Genomic DNA, 23,748 nt, shown 5'->3' with positions numbered 1-23,748 from the left:
TGACCACTCAAGGACCAACATGCAAAATCTACATTGCTTATCCATGTTCCTGGGTGGTTGCCCAGAGAGGCACTGAATTGCTTATAATTGTTTTAGGGTCACTTTTAGAAGATTACTATTATTTAGAACAGAACACATGACAATTATATTTATTTGTTTACTTGTGTGGATATGTCTGTGCTGTGTACATGATCTACACATTTTGTGTAGGCATACTTGACTGTGCATGCGTGTGTGGTCAGAGGTTAATTTCAGGCACTTCACCATTTATTTTCAGATAGTTTTTTTGAGGACCCAAAGCTCAAAGATAACTCTCAACTGGCTTGTCAGCGATCTCCTGCAGCCCTCCCATGTTTTCCCTCTTTCCACAGAGCAGGGGTTATGGGTATGTGTTTCTTTCCGTACCTAGCTTTTAATGTGGATGCTGTAGATCCAAACTCAGGTGCTTATGCTTTTAAGAAAAAGGCACTTAACCTGCTGATCCATTTCCACAGCACAGGAAAGTGCTGCCAAGGCAACCTCAAGTCAATGGTTTCCTTCGAGTATTATTTTCCTGGCAGTACTAGGAACTAAACTTAGGGCCTAGGCAATGTTAGGCAGTGCTCTACTACCAAGCTTCAGCTCTGGCCCTTACGGCAATTAGTAATCACATAATATCATTATCTGCATAATGTCAATAATTACTCCAGAGGGCTCCTCTATGAAACACAGTGGCCATGACCACAAGGCTACAGCTCATGGTGACTCCAAGTCACAATGACTTCCTGACCCAGTAAAAGTTGGTACAAGTAAGAGGGAATGAATAAGTAATGAAGAAATGAATGATGAATGAATGAGTTAGCACTGTCCCGATAGGATAATAAAACTTGAAAGAGTAGAGATTGGGGTCTGAGCCAGATTGTGAGAATGGGCATTGAAGACAGTCCTCATGGGCTCAGCTACAGCTTGGTGGCAGAGCGTCTGCAGAGCACGCCGAGGCCTAACTCCATCTTCCACAAAAACAGACAGCATCAATCACCTGCATTGCCTACTCACTTCTTAAAGGATACTTACCACAATTCTGTCAGAGACAAATCTATATTGGGGGTTAGCTGCCTTGGGCCAAGTGCACACATCCTGCTTGTGTCAGGGCACTGAATGCCCTCTGCACAGTTTATTTCCACACTGCTTGTGCCACAGCTAGACACACCACACAGTCTCCTCGTCTTCAGTGCCTATCACTGCAGCCTCTAGAGGAAATCTCTGCAGACTGTTGGAGTAGAGTATAAGGAATTACTGACCCACAATCCACTGAGCAGTGAATCAAGTCACGAATAAAGACACATTTGATTAGACTTGAGTCGGAATGGAATGACTTTCCAGCTGCTACATAAGCTTCTCTCAGTTTATATGTCATTGAAAAAATTAAGGGCCTTCCTTATTCCCAATTACACTGAATCTTACATAAGCACAACAGACTTGACACACAATGATTACAGTCACATTAGGCAAAACTGCCTCGTAAGAAAATATATCACTGGCCAATCAAAACTTTCAGAAGCTTTAATACCCTCTGACCTTATAAATCTCATTTCTATTAAAGATGTGTTGGAAGGGGCTGGCATCCTCAGCCTGCTACAAAGACACATTGAGATGGTTTCAGGGCAGACTGCAACCCTAGTGACTGCCTGTTTCATTGGCTAGCTGCTGCCCTGGACTTGGGATCCCATCAGCTTGTAGCTGTTTGCTTTCAGTCCCTTCCCCACACCATCTTCAACACCATGGCACTGCCTCCTTTCCTGTGCAGCTGTTCTGTGTCTGTGTGGTTTAGGCAGGCAACAAGATTCAGGCCACTTCCAGTCGGGATTTCTTCCAGTGTTGATCTGAAAACAGAGCTCTGGGTACTCTCCAGGCCAAGTATAATACAGTCATCCTGGGGATCTTGTTGAACAAATCCATCTGTCCTTTCCAAATACAGTCACCTCCTCAGGCACAAGCCTCTCGTGACAGTGACAGTGTCTTCCTCTCACTGAGAAAATACATACTCCCTTACTGCCACCTCACCACCTGGACACATGCTACAAAAGATTCCTGATCCCAGAAGAGGACAGAAACTGAGAAGAAGGAAGAGAGGAAAGAATTCTTGGAACAGAGGAGGATCCCTAAGTGTCTGGCACTGGCACTGTCAAGTTACAGCACAGTATAAAATGATATGGATCACAGCATCAGCATCAGGAAGAATATAAAGATGGCCGGGCCAGACGAGGTAAGTCCCTTAAAGACTCCACCTCTCTCTCTCTCCTCTCTCTCTCTCTCTCTCTCTCTCTCTCTCTCTCTCTCTCTCTCTCTCTCTCTCTCTCTCTCTGTGTGTGTGTGTGTGTGTGTGCTCCCGAGTTCTTTTGTGTATACATGAGTATGTGAGTGTGTAGGCCAGAGGTTATCCTTAAATGTCATTCCCCAGGAAACATTTGAGACAGCTTCTCACAGAACCACATGTTCTCTAAGTAGGTTAGTCACATTAGCTGTCAAACACCAGGGATTTGTCTGTCTCTGCCTCTCCAGAGCTAGAATTCCAAGAATGACCTGCCTTTCCCAGCTCTTTCTCTTGGGTGCTAGGGTTGAACTTAGGTACTCAATCTTGCGAGGCTTTTTTAGGGAGGTGACGTGACCTTTGATAATTCCTTCCTTGTGTGGTGATATTTTGTTTATGATCTAATAAAGCCACTGGAAATCAGTTTGAAAATCCAGACACAATAGTTAGCTAGAGACATTAGGCAGGGTTGGCACACACCTTTAATCCCAGGACTCAGGAGACAGGCAGAAGGATCTCTCTGACTTCAAGGCCACCCTGACCTAAGAGTGAAGAATAACAGAGCTCACACCTTTGACCCTAGCAGTTGGGATCACATGCCTTTATTCCCAGCACTAGAGAGGTGAAGAAAGGAATTCAGAGCTGGACAGAAAAAGGAATATAAGGAAGAGGAGACAGGAATTCAGAGCTTTTTTTCCTCTGAGGGTTAGTGGAGACAGGTTGCCATTTCAGCTGGGTAGAGGTAAAATCTACTGGCTTGGCTGCTTTGCTTCTCTGATCATCAGCTAGAAGCTTGAACCCCAATATCAGCCTCTGGGTTTTGTTATTTATTATGCAACTTCCTTGTATTCTACAGTTTCATAAACACTGGGTAGTATGATGTTTTCTAACACATGCTGTTAATTGTATAAACCAGACAGCCACAAAAACCATGTCAGTCCTCACCTGAGGTCTGGCTGTGGAAGGCTTTCCTTTGCTCCCATATATCCCTTGTCACCCTTAAAAAGACACAGCAGCTTGTCCCAGCACGACTGCATCAATTGCTTCTATTCTACTGTAACCATCATGCCTCACAAAACAGAAGGATAACTTGTTTTAACTGTGAAGGATCAAAGCTTCCTTTCTTGTCCCCTGGGAACTTTTTACCAAGGTAAGAAATATGGGCTGCTCTGCTAGAGAGACTGCCCACAGTGGGACAGAAAGGTGTGGAATATATTTTGCTGTGATTGGGTTAATAGAGAAGCTCACTGGCCAATAGCTGTACAGGATAAGGTTAGGCAGGAGAATCAGACTAAGGACCCTGAAAGGAGGAAGGGCAGAGTCAGAGGAGTCACCAGTGAGACATGGAGAGGAAACAGGAGGTATAAGATGAAAGAGAGGTAACACCAGGTGGCAGAATATACATTAAGAAATACGGGTTAATTTAAGTTGTGAGAGCTAGTAACAAGCCTGAGCTATTGGTCAAGGATTTATATACAATGATAAATCTCTGAATGGTTATTTGGGAGACACAGAGAAACTCTACCAATAGCAAGGCACCAGACATGTGGATGAAGTAATGCTCCTACATCCAGCCCAGGCAGGCTTGCCCCAGTACCAGCTCTCCTGCTGTCTGGCTACACCTGTGGGAAAGAAGCCATCATCCCAGATGACTGAATAAGGAAGAAGAATGAATTTTTGTTTTGTTCCATTAAGTTTGGGATGGATTAACAAGGCAAAGATGACCAAGGTAGGATGTGCACACTCTCCTGTGTGTTTTATGTAGCATTCTTGTAAAGTAGGGTCTTGTCCAATCCAGTGGGTGCTGCTTCAGCCAAATTTGAGAGAACAATGGGCCCACCTTCTCCCTCTGGTCCACCAAAGGCATGGTCTGAATCCAAACTAGTCCTGAACCCTGCATTCTGCCATGAATCCAGTTTCACAAAACCAACTTCACAGCTGATTTGAGGTGAGCTCCACTCAAATGTAAGAAAACTTGGCTATTATAAAGCACACACTTTGCACTGTTGGTCTTTTGTTGGTGGTGGTCAATAGAATATAGGTTGGTGAGAGGTGACTTTTATAATGCCTTTTACAATGAAAGGTCTCACAAATTAAATAATCAGACAGCAATAGAGAAAGCTCTTGAAATGAAGATTCAGTTTAGTCACTCTTGCCAAGGGGAGGCATAGTCCCAGGCCCATCTTAGGGTACAAAGCAGTAATGAGAGAACTTCTCCATGAAGAGCCTGAGAGCAAAGGTAATCACTTTAGACTACATGTCATGCTAAGCATCCATCAGAGTGGCCTGTAAGAAAGTAACCAATTACTGATCTACATGGGAAGACCTAGCTCATTGGGGGTGGTATTATCCCTAGGCAAGTTGTTCTGCAATGTATAAAAAAAAAAAAAAAAAAAAAAAAAAAACAAACCAGCCGAGAGAACCATGAGGAGAAACCCAGTAAGCAGTGCTCCTCTGTGTGTCCCATGCTTCAATTTCTGCCTCCAGGTTCTTGTCTTGAGTTCGTGCCCTGATTCCCTTTCATGGTGGACTACATGATATAAGATAAAATAAACCCTTTCCTACTCAGGTTGCTTTGGATGATGAGATATTGTTTCAGTGATAGAAAGCAAGCTAAGACACTATGTGGTCCACTCAGCACTTGTCAATCTACCATCATGCTGTAACTCCAAAATATAAAATGTTATCTAGAAAAGTCATTGTTTACTTTCAAACCTCAAAACTCGACAACTTTCTCCTTCCTTCCATCTGGCAATTTTGGGGTAAGTCTTTTGCTTTGAGGTGTTTAAATTTTCTCATAGTTAGCATAAGCTGGTTGTGACCAAAAGAGAGATATTTAAGTAGAATTAAAAAAAAGTTCTGTTTTGCACGGAGTGATATAAGCTGTTATCTGAAATTTCCCCAGCAAGTGTTTTCTGTTAAGCTCTACCTCCAGGCCTTAGTTTTTATAGCAGTGCTTCCTTGCCTGGGGTCATTCCAGGGTGCAAGTGAGCTTCGGACTATGCAAGGAGTATTACTCAAGTCAGCTCACTGATAGCAGGGGTTTTGATTGCATTTCAGTCAAGTTCCACAGAGATTGGTAATCAATGTTTTTGTCACATTCATAGAGATGGTGACACATTTCTGCTGAAATAAGTTAATAATGTCATTTCTGCTTAGCTATCGAAAACAAAGACAAGAGGAAATCATATTCCTTTCAGATAAGAAAATGCTAAAAGTAATACACAGATTAACTCACAGTGTTCTCCACACCCAAACTCTTTATCTAGTATAAATTCAAAAGTAGGGTTATTATTTTTATAATGCACAACTTTTTTTTTACTATAAATTGAGCATTTGTTAATTGTCTCTTCCAGGTTTTGTCTAAAGACATTTACTTATTAGGGGGTGTGTGTGTGGGTGTGGGTGTGGGTGTGTGCCCGCGTGCTAGAAATTGAACCTGGAGCCTCACACATGCTAGGCAAACACCATCAAGTTATATGCCTGGATCCTGATGTTATTTATTTAGGGTCTATAAAGCTTGTCAATAAGAGATGGTCCCTGCCTGCCAAAAAGCCATTATCTTAAGAGAAGTATAGACTTAAAACCTGTACTTAATTTCAAAAGGTTAATTGCACAGGCAATTTTTAATAAGGTAGGCTCTGGCAGAGAGATGCACAAATACAAAAGGCAAAATAAAATAAATTTCAAATCATCATGATGTATAATATCACACACCATACCCACAGAGTCATGGCCACCTACCCACCCTATTCTGGAGGGGCACACCATTTCAGATATCTGCTTGCTGTGATAAGCATCAGGACAGAAAATAAAGTTACCTGGAGAATCTCTGAGGGATCCCTTAATACAGACTTGATTGATAACCACACTCCTAAGACAGCCCCATTCAACAAGCAATGACAAAGAATATCTCAAACATGGGGCAAGTCTCCCTAAAGAGCTTGACAAATTGATGTTTGAATTTGGTGAGGATTTTACTAACAGGAGATGTCATTCTGTAAATATGTTTCTTTTATTGGTTAATGAATAAAGCACTGTTGGCCAATAGGGAAGCAAGATAGGAGGGACTAGGAGAGGTGGAGGATTCTGGGAAAGGTAGGACAGAGTTGTGATGTGATCTCAGGAGAGGACACACGAGTCTGGCATTCTCGGTGAGATAAGACCTTGTAGAAATACATATATTAGTAATTATGGGTTAATAATTAAGACAGAGCTAGCCAATAAGAAGCTCTAGCCATTAGCCAACAGTTTTATATTAATACAGCATCTCTGTGTGTTATTTGGGGCTGATGAGGCTGTGGGACTAGGCTGGTGGGAAAGTGCTTGTAACATTTTACTTTTTCTATATTATTAAAAAAAAAAAAAGGAATTGGCATTTCAAGGGAGACATCAAAACACAACAACAGTTTCCTTAAGAGATTATTTCAGGGTTTTCAAAGCCTTGTCCATCCGTCACCAACTTCAACATTTCTGGTCAGCTGTCAGAGATGCTCAATCATAGGAATCCCCTCAAGCCACAGACCATGAAGAAGCAGGAGTTCAGATATGTTGTGCCAAGAATTCAGCTATGCATAATATGAGAGACTATTTAGAGCTAGAAATAAAGTTAGTTCCACTGACCAAACTCTATTCTATATAGACCCATGTCCTTAAAAGATAACTTTCCTCATCAAAGGCCCAGGACTGCCATTCAGTCTTTGGTATTGAATCAAAGATACAACCCAAAGCACCCTTGGGTTACACCCCATGTTGGCTCCCATTCTAAAGGTTTAGGGTACATTTTGGGATCACTTAGTTTTAAACTTACATGTGGATACTCTGGTTTTCTTCAGATAGTATAAACCTTTCACCTTAAAACAAAAACAAACAAACAAACAAACAAACAAAAAAGTTTTACTTGTGGGCAAGTTTACATCTCATTGACCCAAAGACTGCTTGTGCCTAATAGTACAGGAGGACTGACCTCTAACAAGCCAATTATAATGCATGAAAAATTATAGGCCCATTTTAAAGCTATAAATCCCTGAAGACTAATTAGATTTCTACTTACCCTTACTTACCCTCAACATTAATGGTCTTAACTCAACTATAAAAAGACACAGGCTAACAGAATGGATACAAGACAGAATCCATCCTTCTGCTGCATACAAGAAACACATCTAAGCTTCAAAGATAGATATTACCTCAGGGTAAAGGGTTGGGAAAAGATCTTCCAATCAAATAGAACCAAGAAGCAAGCAGGCATGGCTATCCTAATATCTAACAAGTTGGACTTCAAACCAAAATTAGTCAAAAGAGATGAAGACGGTCATTTCGTATTCATTGCAGGAGAAATCCATCAACACAAAGTCTCAGTTCTGATCATCTATGCCCCTAATACAAAGGCACCCACATTCGTAAAAGAAACGCTACTAAAACTCAAAGCTCATATAAAACCTCACACACTTATAGTGGGAGACTTCAATACACCTCTCTCAACACTAGACAGGACCACAAATCAGAAACTCAACAAAGAAACAAAAGAATTAACAGAAGTTATGTCTCAACTGGGTTTAACAGACATCTATAGAACATTCCATCCAGACACAAAAGAATATACCTTCTTCTCTGCTCCACATGGAACCTTCTCTAAAATCAACCACATACTAGGTGGCATAACAAACCCCAACAGATACAAGAAAATAGGAATAGTCTCCTCTACCTTATCAGACCACCATACTTTAAAATTGGAATTCAACAACACAAATAGCAGAAAACCTACAAACTCATGGAAACTGAACAATGTGCAATTGTACCACACCTGGGTCAAAGAAGAAATAAAGAAATAAATTAAGGACTTTCTAATATTCAATGAGAATGAGGACACAACATACCCGAACTTATGGGATACCTTGAAAGCAGTGTTATGAGGGAGGTTCATTGCACTAAGTGCCCATATGAAGAAAACAGAGGATAGTCACATAAGAGAATTAACAGCACAACTGAAAGCCTTAGAACAGAGAGTAGCAAACTCACCCCATAGGAGTAGACACCAGGAAATAATCAACTTGAGGGCTGAAATCAACAAAATAGAAACCAGGAAAACAATACACAAAAATATTAATGCAGCAAAGAGTTGATTTTTTGAGAAAATCAACAAGATAGACAAACCTTTATCCAAACTAACGAAAAAGCAGAGAGAGAGAACATGCAAATTAACAAAATCAGAAAGGGGAACATAACAACGGACACAGAGGAAATCCAGACAAATTTCAGGTCATACATTGAAAACCTGTATTCCACAAAAATTGAAAATTCAAAGGAAATGGACAAATTTCTGGATAACTATCACTTATCAAAATTAAATCAAGAACAGACAAATAATTTATATAGACCTGTAACCCGCAATGAAATAGAAGCAGTCATTGAAAGCCTTCCAACCAAAAAAAGTCCAGAACCAGATGGATTCAGTGCAGAATTCTACCAGACATTCAAGGAAGAACTAATATCAATACTCCTCAAACTGTTCCACAAGATAGAAACAGAAGGTTCATTGCCAAACTCTTTTTATGAGGCCACAATAACTTTGGTATCCAAGCCTCACAAAGACACAACTAAGAAAGAAAACTATAGACCAATATCCCTGATGAACATCGATGCAAAAATACTCAATAAAATACTGGCAAACCAAATTCAAGAATACATCAGAGAAATCATCCACAATGACCAAGTAGGCTTCATCCCTGGATTGCAGGGATGGTTTAACGTATGAAAATCCATCAACGTGATCCAACATATAAACAAACTGAAAAAGAAAAATCATATCATTATCTCCCTAGATGCTGAAAAAGCCTTCCACAAAATTCAACACCCTTTCATGATAAAGGTCTTGGAGAGGTCAGGGATAACAGGAACATACCTAAACATAATAAGAGCAATATACAGCAAACCAACTGCCAACATCAAATTGAATTGAGAGAAACTTAAGCCAATTCCTCTAAAATCAGGAACAAGACAAGGCTGCCCTCTCTCTCCATATCTCTTCAATATCGTACTAGAAGTTCTAACTAATGCTATAAGACAACAAAAGGAGATCAAGGGGATCCAAATTGGAAAGGAAGAAGTCAAACTGTCTCTATTTGCAGGTGATATGATAGTTTACATAAGCGACCCACTAAACTCTACCAGGGAACTCCAACAGCTGATAAACACCTTCAGCAAACTAGTAGGATACAAGATAAACTCAAAAAAATCAGTAGCCCTACTTTTTTCAGACGACAAAGAGACAGAGAAAGAAATCAGAGAAACATCACCCTTTACAATAGCCACAAGCAACATAAAGTATCTTGGGGTAATGCTTACCAAAGAAGTAAAAGACCTATATAATAAGAACTTTGTGGCTATAAAGAAAGAAATTAAAGAAGATACCAGAAAATGGAAAGATCTCCTATGCTCTTGGATAGGTAGGATAAACATAGTAAAAATGGCAATCTTGCCAAAAGCAATCTACGGATTCAATGCAATCCCCATTAAAATCCCAGCACAATTCTTCACCGACCTTGAAAGGATAATAATCAACTTTATGTGGAAAAGCAAAAGACCCAGGATAGCCAAAACATCCCTACACAATAAAAGAACTTCAGGGGGCATCACCATTCCTGACTTTAAGCACTACTACAGAGCTATAGTTCTGAAAACAGCCTTGTATTGGCACAAAAATAGGTAGAACAATGGAGTTGAATTGAAAATCCTGATATTAACTCACACACCTATGAACACCTGATTTTCGACAAAACAACTAAAATTATACAATGGGGTGAGGACAGCATCTTCAACAAATGGTGCTGGCACAACTGAATCAGGGTGTGTAGAAGATTGCAGGTAGACCCATGTCTGTCACCACGCACAAACTCAAGTCCAAATGGATCAAAGACCTCAGCATCAATCCAGCCACATTGAACCCCTTAGAAGAGAAAGTAGCAGGTACCCTTGAACAAATTGGTATAGGAGACTGCTTCCTGAACATAACTCCAGGGGCACAAACACTGAGAGTAACAATTAATAAATGGGACCTCTTCAAACTTAGAAGTTTTCTGTAAGGCAAAGGAGTCGACAAGACAAAATGGCAGCCCACAGACTGGGAAAAGATTTTCACCAATCCTATATCCACCAAAGGGCTGATCTCCAAAATATACAAAGAACTCAAGAAACTAGTCAACAAAACACCAAATAACCCTATTAAAAAGAGAGAATTCTCAATAGAGGAAATCAAAAAGGCTGAAAGAAACTTAAGAAAATGCTCCACATCCTTAGTTATCAGGCAAATGCAAATCAAAACAACTTTGAGATACCATCTTACTCCTGCCAGAATGGCTAAAATTAGAAACACCAATGACAACTCATGCTGGAGAGGATGTGGAGAAAGGGGAACACTTCTCCATTGCTGGTGGGAGTGCAAATTTGTACAGTCATTTTGAAGATCAGCATGGCGGTTCCTCAGGAAAATGGGAATTAGTTTACCACAGGACCCGGCAATCCCCCTCTTAGGCATATACCCAAATGATCCACATCCATGCAACAAAGATATCTGTTCAACTATGTTCATAGTAGCACTATTTGTAATAGCAAGAACCTGGAAGCAACCTAGATGCCCCTCAATTGAAGAATGGATAATGAAGATGTGGCACATCTACACAATGGAATACTACTCTGCAGAAAAAAATAATTGTATCTTGAAATTCACAGGCAAGTGGATGGCACTTGAAGAAACTATCCTGAATGAGGTAGCCCAGTCACAAAAAGAGGAACATAGCATGTACTCACTCATATATGGATTTTAGACCTAGAGCAAAGGATCACCAGCCTGTAATTCACACCACCAGAGGAACTAGGATACAAAGTGTATTCTAAGAGATTCATATAAAGTCCCTCACAGAAGCGGGAAGGGAAGGGACACGTCCCCCTGGGGGGCAGTGAATGGAGAGAGAAGTAGGAGAAAGCGAGGGGAAGGAGATGTAAACACGTGTGACTAGGAAGATTGAGTCCAGTTAGGAATAAAAGACAGGAGAGAGAGAGAGAGAGAGAGAGAGAGAGAGAGAGAGAGAGAGAGAGAGAGAGAGAGAGAGAGAAGAACATAAAAGAGGGAGTCAATATTGGTTTGAAGAGAAAACTGAACCCAAAGAAAGGTCTAGAGAACTACAAGACTGCTGCCAACTAACAATCTGAGCAACCTTGGAAAGGCTACCATAAATGCCCTTCCCGGATAGTGAGATCATCAACTAACTTATCCATGGAGCCCTCATCTAATACCTGTTGGAAACAGGAGCAAACACCCATACATAAACACTGAGTTGAACTAGAACCCAGATGCAGATGGAGAGGACATGACCAGACCGCAGAAACACATAGAAACAGTTGACCTGAAAAAGGTGGAGCTAAAGTACCACCAGACTGATAGCTGGGAATCCAGCATGGGACTGACTCAGGCCCCCCTGAATATGAGTCTCAGCCAGAAGGACTGAGCAGTCTAAGGGACCTCAGACAGTGGAACCAGGATGTATCCCTGGTGTACAAAAGGACTTGCGAACATATCCCCCATGGAGGGATAACTGCCTTATTCTAGAGACAGGAGAGAAGCCCTAGTCCCTACTTCACATGACCTTCAGATCTACATGACCGCAACTGGATGGCATTCCCCTACATATGGAATTGGGGTGAGGGGATGGAAGGAGAGGGTGGTTAGTGTGAATGTGAGAGGGCAGAGAGGGTAAAAGTGAGAGAGGAAGGGAGGGAGGGGGGAACTGGGATTGACATGTAAAATAATAAATTAAATAAAAAAATAGCTATACGCATTATTATCATCTTTACCAAGGTTAATCCTAACTTCACCTGGAAGCCAGTTCTTTGTGGTCTCCCTCCTGTGCTTCTGTGATATATGGAACATATTCTATTACAAAGCCCTGTCTGATGCTTGACTGCATGTCCACTATACTGCAAGCATCTTCAAGCCAAGACAGAATCATAGCAAAGCACTAGACTAAAGATCCAGACCAAACAAGTGCCCGCTAGCCTGTGTTTTTAAGATAAATTAACATTCATCAACTGGTTTCTTTAAAGTAGATTCATTTAGATTATTGATTTTCTTAAAATCAGACTAAGGTTAGGTAAGGGCTGGAAGATGGTTGGTTGATTGAGCCCTTGCCTCTGATATTAGTTACTCTTCTGTTGATGTAATAAAACATCATAAAGACAGCTTAAGGAAGAGATTATTTTAGCTTCCGGTCCAGAGGCTTAGATGTCTACAGAGTTGGGGTTGCCATGGTGATAGAAGAAGAATGCTGAGAACACATCTCAACTACACAGGAAGGAGAAAGAATGAATTGGGAGTGGGGTGAGGTTATAAATCCTCAAAGCCCACCCCTATTGGTATACTTCTTCCAGCAAGGCTGCAACTCCTAAAGGTTTCATAATCTCCATCAACATTGCTACCAGCTAGAAACTAACTGTTGAAATACAGGAGCCTATGGGGGACAGTTCTTACTCAAGCACCATACCCCTGAGGCACGAGGGTCACCAGAATCCATGAGTAATGCCAGACAAACCAGAAGGTCCCTACAATCCTAATGCTGGGAAGGTAGGAACAGAGGTGCCCCAGGGAGCTTGCTGCCCAAGTAGCCAGCCTTTCCAAATTGGAAAATTCCAGATTTACATATTCCACATGAATATGTAAATAGACATATGCTTCCCTCAACACACATACATAAACATCACACAATACTGATGGGCAAATACCTAGCCCGAAAGCCTTGTGCAGCTTTGGAGAATTTATAAGTACTCCTGGCAAACTGTTGGTAAAGGCGTGTGCAAGTGGGCTTGTCTCTGAAGAGACAACATCCCATTTCCCAACACCACCCTCATTGTCAGTGCACTGCTTATATAGAGCTGTTGAGTTGAAATTATTTAATATTGGGGTCAACAAACTTCTCTATAGAGCCAAATAATAAAAATACCTTACCTTTACTTTACACTGAGTTTATCATCTCTGTGATGGTATAGTGGAAAAAAAATGGCCACAAACAACATACAAATAGATTCTCCTTCGACATTCTAGTAGACCTCCATTTACACAAACAAGGAGTAAATGTTCCACCTGTGTTGTTCGGTAACCTTCACCTAAACTGTATTTTCTTCATATAAGATAAAGGAAAAAATAACCACATTTATACCAACCATAGTAATGAACACTATGAAAATGCTGCATGTTACAATTTTATAAATCTCTATATCCATGGGTAGCCACACATTGTGGCTATGAGGAAACCAATTGTTTTCCAAAGTCCTGTCCTCCGTATATTTGCCCAGTTTACACATAAGTTCTGCCACTCTTCACTGCCTCCCAGATTATCTAGTTTTCATGAGACAGTAGAACCCCTGAAAGTTATGCTCCAAAACAATAATAATAATTAAAAAAAAACCCTGAGATGACTTTGCTTGAAATGACATCAGTGTGGTATCTGCACAGAGGGCTGAACAACAGCTCCAGCACTGACCTGTACAGGAAGTCCTCGAAGGAAGGGCGCACTGGGTACCCATAGCGGAACAGTTTCACCAGCCCCAGCACACCGAGGTACTGCAGCTGGGCAGACACATAGAAGTGGTCAAACACACCAGGCAGCTGTGAGGTATTGGGCTTGATGCAGTGGATGAAGTGTGGACTGCCCCTCTGCAGCTTCCCAGTGATGTCAGCCAGAGATTTCTGTGGAAAGAGAAGAACATAACTGATTCCCGGGAGAGAAGGTGGGTGGGAGTACAAAGCCGTCTAAACAGGAATCTCTGAATGCAATCTGTGACATATTTGTGTATTGTACATTGCATTGCGTTTGTGTGCAAATGTGCAACATGTGTATGGCCTTCCTTTTGAAGGTACTCAATGCTAATGGAAAACAAACTGTAACACTAACACATTACAGTTGAAACAAACACCAAGCTTTTGAATCTGAGCGTCACTAACCGTGAGTTGTGATGCAGTGGTGACAGAGTCTCCGCGTTCCAGTCTTTGTAGGAAAGTTGAAGATCCCTTCTTTTTTAATAGCTGTAGGAGGTGACAAGCAGGATATAGATTTAGCACATTAGCTTCCGGTTTGGAAAGAAAAAAGAGAAATTAGGTTTTGTGCTCATGTTAATGCATTTATAGACAGATACATAAACCAGAGGTCATAAGAGTCAGGACCAAAGGACTGAGGTGATGTTACTGCAGGTTCAGGAGATGGGCAGGTATGGGTAAGGTAACAGTCACTGCTGTGAACCTTTCATGCTCAGGCTCTTATGTAAATTGCCACCACCTGTCCCTATCTTGATTTCATAGCAAAGACAGATTAGACAAATACAAGAAGTTCTCTACAGTGTCCTGCCTATTTACTAGCTGTTCATGTTAGTTGTGAAATGTAGCTTATCCTGTGGCAAAAAAATGGTATTTTATTATAATTTTGTTCTTATAGTTGCTCTCTTAACTTTAAGACAATTATCATTACATAGATGTGTGGGTTTGACAAATTCTTGGGTTTCTCCCCCCCCCATCCTTTATTTTTGTTTTCAACTGATAGAAGGGATGGGTCAGTAAGGTGCTTATCCTTGGAAACTGACCGAAGACTGTGTTCTTTGATAAACAATAAAGCTAGCTTTTAAAAGAGAAAAAAAATCATATGTAGCAAAGATTAAGTAATAATAGAAAAAATGTAAAAGACAGTGAAAATGGTGCTGCTGAGTGAATAAAGGACAGGAGGCAATTAATTAAATCCCCCAAGGGATAGAAAGATGCCACATTACATTTCAAAGAACCACAAGGGTGTAGACTCACATATCCACCACCCTAAAATCATTTCTCTTAACACTGTGGAAGGAAAAAATTCTGACGAAACACAATTATCTGCTTGGTAGTGCGATGAGGGCAGCAGCTAATGAAATACAATCATCTGTTTGCTACCACGAGGACATGGGCTCATTTCCTTCCATTAAGATGAGCTATGCAAGGTAGTGATTCATTGCGGCTGACAAGGGAATGCAAAATGAAACACTTGGCCAGCATCAACCCATGTCTACAAATTCAATGCTAAAGTCGTGTCCAGTTAAGGAATGGGTGAAATGCCATGCTTCTGGCCCAGGGGTAGATGTACAAGTCTGGGCTAGATTGAAGGGAAAAGTAAGGAAAGTGGGAAACAATGAGTTTAAGAGATGTGAAAATTATGTCTCCACCTCCAGAGGTGGCACAAGGTTGCTCTTCCTGGACAGCTTGCTCCTGTGAATTATATCTCTTCTCTAGTCCTTCAGGGAAAGCTGAATGGCATCCAGGTCTCAAGCACTTAATAACTGAGGTTAAAAATTACAGTTGAGGCATATGGAAATTTCTTACTGTTGATGTACAGTCTGGATGAAAAGGGAAAGGCCAGAGGTGCTAAGACCCTCAGAATTAAGCTCTTCCCACAGGAAACCCTTGTCTTTATAATGTAGAGATGATTTTACCTGGGCTATGAGAGGGGATTCCTACCAAGTCTAATTCTGCAACTTGCCGAAGGGTCACTAACTTTTGGGACTACCAACTAAAGGGACTACACACAACACACACAATACACACACAGACACATACACACAAGCATAGGCACACATATAGACATACACAGAAGTACATGCATACATACTCAGGCAAACACACACACACACAGGCATGCACACATATATACAAACATACATATACAATTATACATACACATATACATATACGTGCACACAAGCACACACAATACTTACACACACAAGTATGCTGTGCATGCACATACAGACATATACAGACAGTCATACACATACATGAAAGCACACACATGCACAAATACACATATACATGGACAGGCATACACATTCATACATGTACATGCATAAACACAATGGCATAATATACATATTTATACAAAAGCATACCCATACATGCACTTATATACATATGCATACATATACACACATAGATGTACATACATGTGCACACATATAAATGCATACAGTAACAAAATGCACTGAATGCATGCACATACATATGCACACATGTACCCACATACACACTCACAAAATCCACGAGTATACAATATACATGTGGAGGTATATGAACATGTACATGCACATATATACACACTTATACACAAGTTCATACATACACACACACACACACACACACACACACACACACACACACATCTGTCACTTTTCAAAAAGGGCAGAATTTCAAGCTATACTTTCCTTTGAACTGGAACACTAAGGTATGTTTCAACCTGCCTCAGTAACTGCATTTCCAAAACCAATTATTCTCAACCCCTTCAGAATTATGCTTATCCTCTTCTATACTTTGGTAGACACAAGCAAGAAACTGGAAAGCAGTCTGCTTTTATGTTCTCAAGAAACAAAGCAGTGTATATCCATCACTACTGCACTTGAAATAACTCTACATGAAGGTTTTAGTTCCCTTTTAGAAATGGATCCTTTAGTCATAAATCTGACCTATGTGGAGGAAACACACTATCAATTAGTATAATATGAAAGCAAGCTGAAAGTCTACAAATATGCACTAGAAGCATTCTGGTCCTTGGAAAATAGGAGAAATGACAATTTATAATTTACAGACTCCAAACCTTGCAAACACTCAGACCCATAAGCTAAGTAAGTTTACTTCTTCTGACCCAAGTGCCCTGGAGTTACTTTGCAAACATCCAAAAAGATGGTTATAAAGATAAAAATGAGAAGAATGTCTCGCATAACAACCAATGGTATCGCTGTAAAACCATGCTCACACTGAATTGTCACTAGACTGAACCTTTCTTTTTGCATAATTATAACCTTGGAAGCTACTTATCTTAGTTAGAATTAACTGTTAACTTGACACAGCCTAAAGGCACCTGAAAGAAAAGTCTCAATTGAGTGACTGTCTTTATCAGTTGGCCTGTGAGGCATTGGCTTATTCAGTGTTAGAGAGTCCAGCCCACTGTGAGTGGTATCCGTTTCTTGGACAACTGGCCCTGGGCTGTGCTGTATGAGAAACCTAGCTAAGATGAACCAGTAAGCCAGCCAGAGAATGAATCAGCAAGCTGCACTCCCCCTTGGTCTCTGTTTCAGATTTCTGCCTTGAGTTTCTGCCCTGATTTCCCTCAGGGATGGACTGAGACTTGGAAGTGGGATAAAATGAGCCCTTTTCTCCCTAAATTGTTTTAGTCATGGTGTTTGTCACAGCAACATAAAGGCAACCAGGCCGGCATCTTCCCTTTTAATTCCTTCCGTCAGAATGTGGGTGTCTTTCCACTGTATTATGAGAGAAGAGATTGCACTAAGTAAACTTAAACATCCCCAAAGTAAGAACAATGAAACTCCTACCTTGCTAAGTTCTAGGTAATTCTTGTTTGTTCCAATCATCGAAGAGGCAGTTCTCTTACTGAGTGTGGTGGATTTGTGTCCTCGGAATTTAAATGATGGGTAGGAAGATATGAGCGATCCTGTTTGTGACAGTTTTGACTGGAACAAATGACTGATCACAACATTTTCACTTGCTAGGAGATAAATAGATGAACATTGTAAGTGACATTAAAAATTACTGCCAAACGTTAGGCTCACTCTCCATGGAAGTATCCCTTCCCCATTCTGTGTGGACAATGTTGTTGATACAGTGAACAGTGGAGACTACTTTTGCCTGGGCTCCATGTTATTTCCACCAGCATTCATTTCTCCTGACAGATGATGGCTCTCATCACCCTTGACTTTAGTCTTGATCACAGCTTCCCAACCTGAGCTTTTGGCTGGTGGCTCTCCAAGTACTACACTTCCTCCTGTCTGGGTTGTCAGCACTGAATCTTACCAGCTCAGACCTGACAGGTTTTTGTGTGCTTGACAGTCATAAAAACATAAGTTTCTGGCAGCAATTCCCCACTGCAAGAAAATAACTACCCCATCTACAAGACATTCCACCATGCTAACCCTGTTCAGAGAAGTATTTAAACACTGTGTTGACACCGTGTTGAAGCCACCTCCTTTGGTTCCATCTTTGGTTTGCATTAGGTTAAAGCAAAAACCCTGAATTTAGCTACAGAGGTGGGATGATCCATTCTGACACCAGACTACTCACATCTAACACTCTGGGGTTATAAGACCTTGCACAGATACTCCAGGTAGGGCCAGACCTCCAGCAGGTGGGTTTTATATTATGAACCTTTGAATAAGTTAGAAACAATTATGTGTGTGTTAGCTAAGTATCTGGGATGAGCCTTCCACTACTGGTGTATATGTGTAGATACTTAATGAACTCATGTGGCTTTTTTTAAAAAACACAATGAAAATGACAGGATCCATGTCTTGAAGTTCACTGCAAAATTAAAAAAATTAATAATTTGTATAATTAGTTAGAATCATGTTAAGCCCATTAGACACTTCACAATGTTCAGCAGCATAATGGGTTTGTTTCTACCTTTTTCCACACACAAAAACAGCAAACCATATACGTGTGTGTGTGTGTGTGTGTTTGTAATAGCTTCAGTGGAAATTCACTGAACAAGCAGGAAGACAGCACTATCAGAGAAGGGAGATGAGACTAAGGGAGACACAGTCAAAAGGGAATGTTTGGGTTTGGGGTGAAACTTACAGGTTCCAGGATAAATTTGATACCTTTAGTACATATCCACACAACCTACATATACATGTGAGATTTTCTGAGTTCTGAACATGGCCATAGTAATAAGATCTCACCCAGTGCCCAGCTTTGGCATTTCTCGTTGCCAATTCTTCAGCAGAACTAATTGCTGACGCATCATTGGCAACAAGGGTGGTGATCACTGGAGAGGTTTGGTGATCACTGGAGAGGTTTGGGAAGGTCAGTTGCCAGCGAGTGCTGAGAGTCGGTGAACCTATCAAAAAGAGGTGGCTATTGGCAGGACTGGGATCTGATGGGCAAGCCTTGTCCTATTAACACAGGGCTAATTAATAAAAGGGAAAGAGGGCCATTAGAGTAGAATGCCATTGTTGACTGAAAACCCTCGCCTCACAGCTCATAGAGGAAAAGATTGATTTAGTCAAGAATGATAACACCATGCAAAATCATGGGTTAGAATTTTTAGGGAACAGAATATTTCTCCAGTCTCACAGTGCTCTTTTAAAGATTACTGACCAAGAGCAGAGAAACAGTAACCAGGAGAAAACAAAGATCCCTTATCCCAGTGGAAACTGTGAACACCACCAGGGATAAACCAGACCATTGCCGTCTGGAACTCAGGGAATGAAGTGTCCTTCCCTTCCATGGGATTCCAGTTTCAATCACAAGGAAACACCAAGTGACTCTGAACTCTGGCTCACAACCAGCAGTCTCTCAGATTTTAGACATGGCTAAGAGAGGTGCTGAGAAGTTGGAACATTGCCTAAGAATAAAAGTGATGAAAAGGAAATGACCCTAACTGCCACATTCGTGGAAGAATGACAAAGGCTCATGCAGGGTCTGCTCACTGTGGATTCGGTGTCTATGAGTAAACATCTGGTAATTCACTGAGCCCATGGAAGATGATGTCCTCATGTCCAGGAAGTAACAGAGATGTTTAGATATGGAGGGAGAGGAGAATGTTCCAGAAAACACAAGAAGAGATAAAAGGACAGGTGAAGACAGAAACAAAATCTTCATCTGTAGAAAGAGCATTTGGGAATTCTAATTTTTTAAAACCTTTAAGTTTAAAAGTTATTTTTTTAAGTAACTCAAGATAATAATGTAAACAATAGGTATAAATTACCACCCAATTACAGATACATAAGTTGAATAATTATAATTTAACAATTATCATACATATTTAAAGTGGGTGTATGTATGTGTGTGAGAGAAGGAGGAGAACCCATGTATAAATGATAAAAAGTATTCTTCTAATAGAGGTGAAATGGCTTAAATAAATTTAAAATACTACACATAAATAAAGGTCACAGCACATATTTTTTTGCCCCATTTCTTTTTTTTTTTTTAAAGTCACATGGTCAGACTGCATGAATAAGAGCAGGGCTTCATGGGACATCCTGTCAGCACACTGGCCATGGCTATGTGAGCTCCAGCAGAAAGTAGACAAGGCATCCTGACTGCCTTGTGCCTCTCAGAGCTGCGTGAGGGGGGGTCTCTGGGAAAAGGCAGTTTTATTTACTTGTACTTTGAGGCTCAGGTGAGTAGGACCCCCTACTTCATTGAAGGTAGACCACTAACTTCCTCAAAAAGCAGGCCCCTCCCCCTTCCTGGAAGGCAGACCCTCCATCTTCCCCAAAGTTAAACCTCCGACCTCCTCAGCTGGGTTTCCTACTGCAAAGGGTACTTCACAGGCCGTCATTGTTTATCAGCTAAATGTCCCTATGATTGCTTTCCATGGCATTGTAACAATCCGCAGATTCATATAACACTATCACAGCCAGTCAGGCTTCATTTGCCGGCATGATGACATGTATAACTGCAGTTTGTAGGCCAAGTGTAGCCACCACATGTACCTGTACACATATTGCTATAGGTGGGAAGCTGTGTATCTTTGCATGGTCTAGAGCTACTTAATATCCTGTTGTGCTAGCAGAGCTGGTTAACTGCAAAGTTAACAAAGTCTGACACACCTTCTGTGTCCTCCATGGAAAGCACCCACCACCTCACATAGAAATCACAAATATGCTGAAGGGGAATATTGTAAATTCAGTCCTCCTGCTGAGAACTTAGCCACAGTCAGCCACATTTTCTTGGAGTCAAATGAACTTGTTAACAAAAGAAAAAGTTTAAAACACAGGCACTCTATATGACAAACAAGATTAAGACATCCCTAGCCATCATTTTCTCTAATTATGTACAGATGTGTTCTACCATTGCAAAATACCTAAATGAAACAAAGCACTGTGATAAGGTCTAAGACGTGTCAGACCTTCACACAGACAGCAAAAGGGAAGTGCATTGACAGGGAAAGCTGAAATAACTATAAGAAGCGGCCCACACTTCCTAGCAGGTAGGAGAGGACAAGCATGTCAAGTCTGCCTACTTATGTTCACCTGCAGGGTCTTGGTCCAGAGAACTCACAACAGCTGAGTGACTGAGAGGCCAGCAGAGAGGGCCACTGTGTAAACAGTGCATCACCACTATGAGGCTGTGACGTGGACAGAGACACCTTGAGTCAGTGGTGATGCAGATGTCTGACGTACAGTTCAAAGCATATGCCCGCTTCACAAAGCCTGAGTTGTCCTTCCAGGAAAGACAGATGGATCTGCCTCAGCTGGGGACTTCACCCTTCCGTAAGAGGCTACCAGAAACATGAGAATCATCAGGGTCTACCAAGAAAGTGATTACTTGAACAGACAGAATCACACATATATGATTATGGTAAATTATTAGAATATAGTGTTACATATTGTACAGAATCATAGTTTATATGCATATATTATATTAATATCCACTAAATAGGAGCCAATACATTTATATATGTATGTATATATACATGTATGCATTTATCAGCTTCCCACTTAGTGGACATTAATACTTCACAACTGAAGGAATACAAATATAAATAGCACTCTAGCTGTGACCTGGAGTCATCTTTAGTAATGGCATTCACCCTTCTGTGACCTAAATAAGTTTGGAAGCTACGTTCATCTTCATTCATCTCTACAGATGAGTTCTTTTATATTCATGCACTGGCATAGTAAAGGTGTTTTACTAGCCTGTCTGCTGCTAAAAGCTTAGTCAAATTTGGCTTTCTACGGAACTCCAAATTAGGCCGTAATCAACGTACAGTGTGGCAACATGCTCATTATCCCCAACACTAAAGAGTAAATGGTTTTCCAATTGCCCTTTAGGGTGAGAGCACATTTTACAGGAAATTACCCTGAGATCAAGAAATAAGTGTGAGGAGAAAATCAACTTACTTTTCATTACAAACAGGAGGTTCTGTGAAAGGGAGTCTTTGTTTCTTTCAACTGCTCCACCAATTTCATACATTACCTGTAATGAGACAAAAATAGCAAAATTTCTGAAGGCTAAAAGGTGACTGTGAAAAACATCCTGTTTTAAAATAGCATTTGATTTAGTTGGGACTTAAAGGTCCCTGAAAGAAACACCTTCAGGTTTCAAAGTTCATGTTACATATAAGGGTAAAGCTGGTTGCCCATTCCCAGAACAGGTACAATCAAACTGCTGTGTGAGTTGGGTATCACAAGACATTGCATTGAACAGACTGTTAACTATCAGCAGCTTCACCTACTCTAAAGAGACCTTTCTCAGCAAGGCTGGTCATGACAGATGGGACCCTCGTCAGAAACTGGATGTGTGTGTTTGTGTGTATGTATGTATGTATGTTTTACACAGTAGACAGTGTTGTTGAACATCCCATAGTGTAAAACGCCTGCACATGATAAATGATCATTCAACTCACAACTAGTGTGGGGGTTGCCCAGTCTGGGCAGAAACCCCCCCAGCTTTTCTATTCTTCTTGTGTTAAGGAGGTCCACCCAGTGACAACACACAAGACAAGCTACCTCATCTTTACAAACATCTGGGTCTTTGATGAGCCCGTTTAAAGTCCACTGGTTCTGGTTTAAAATTTCCAGAATGGTGGTAGGCACCAACCTGCGTTGGTAACTCTGTGACGAAATGCCAAGGGAATTTCTTTGCAGACTGCTCAAAAGTTAGACAGAAAGTCCTATGTGCTGACTCAGCATCTGACTGGACCATAGAATTTGGTTGTCACTTCTTCAACCCATTTTTAGAAAATTAATGGCAGCTTAGCTCATCTTCTCCTGGCCTAACCTCCAAAGTCTCTGAGAAATCAGTGCTGCTTTGGGCTTTCTTCCCAGACTCCCTAATGGCCCTTCCAGATACCTGTGACATTCTTGTGATGATTGTGTCCACCCTCCCCTCTCCCAACATCCCTCTTCCTGGCTCCACATATTCCAGGTGCAGACACTTGGCAGTATTCCAGCCCCAGGTATTTAAACCACAGCCCTCATCTCTACCAACCTATGGCATCTTTTCACTCTCTCGAAGCTTATCTCCATCCCTGCTCACAGCCCTCAACTCCTCTAGAGCTATGAGATTGGTGCTTCACTCAGCTTCTTTCAGGCCTGGAACCCCAGACTGACCACAGTATCAGCTGGCTGGCACTGGGTTGCCCCCACATTCCTGACTGTGACAGCAGGGGCAGGGCAGCCCTGGTCTTGAGGAGGAATCCTCTCTGCTCCTCACTTCCTCATGCTGAGGTTTCAGATCAGCCCCATTTGCTAAGAGTTCCCTGAGTCACCTCTTGATGACATTTCTCTGTACACCCAGGAACTGTCAGAAATACTTTCCCTGATCTTCAGGTTCCCAGCAACATGTCTAATCTCACTTGTTCTCAGTAGCTGACAGCATGTCTTGCTTTCAGAGAAAAGCTAAGACTCTCACTTGAAAACATCTCTGGGTTCTTATT

The 23,748-nt window shown here is 41.2% G+C and overlaps 1 protein-coding gene across 1 annotated transcript in view; it reads right to left on the bottom strand.

The window, feature by feature from the left end:
* Myo16 (myosin XVI) overlaps nucleotides 1–23,748 on the bottom strand; it is a 335,766-nt gene that overhangs the window by 103,127 nt on the left and 208,891 nt on the right. The window contains exons 24-27 of the mRNA XM_051181974.1: nucleotides 22,211–22,286; nucleotides 17,681–17,853; nucleotides 14,283–14,363; nucleotides 13,822–14,027 (exon numbers count right to left, since the gene is read on the bottom strand). Coding sequence (XP_051037931.1) covers nucleotides 13,822–14,027; nucleotides 14,283–14,363; nucleotides 17,681–17,853; nucleotides 22,211–22,286 — 536 coding nt within the window. The remainder of the gene's footprint in view (nucleotides 1–13,821; nucleotides 14,028–14,282; nucleotides 14,364–17,680; nucleotides 17,854–22,210; nucleotides 22,287–23,748) is intronic.

The sequence above is a fragment of the Phodopus roborovskii genome, unplaced genomic scaffold, assembly GCF_943737965.1.
Source record: "Phodopus roborovskii unplaced genomic scaffold, PHOROB, whole genome shotgun sequence".
Lineage (NCBI taxonomy): Eukaryota > Metazoa > Chordata > Mammalia > Rodentia > Cricetidae > Phodopus > Phodopus roborovskii.
Note: the sequence above shows the minus strand (reverse complement) of the source record. Positions and strands in the feature narration are given on the sequence as shown.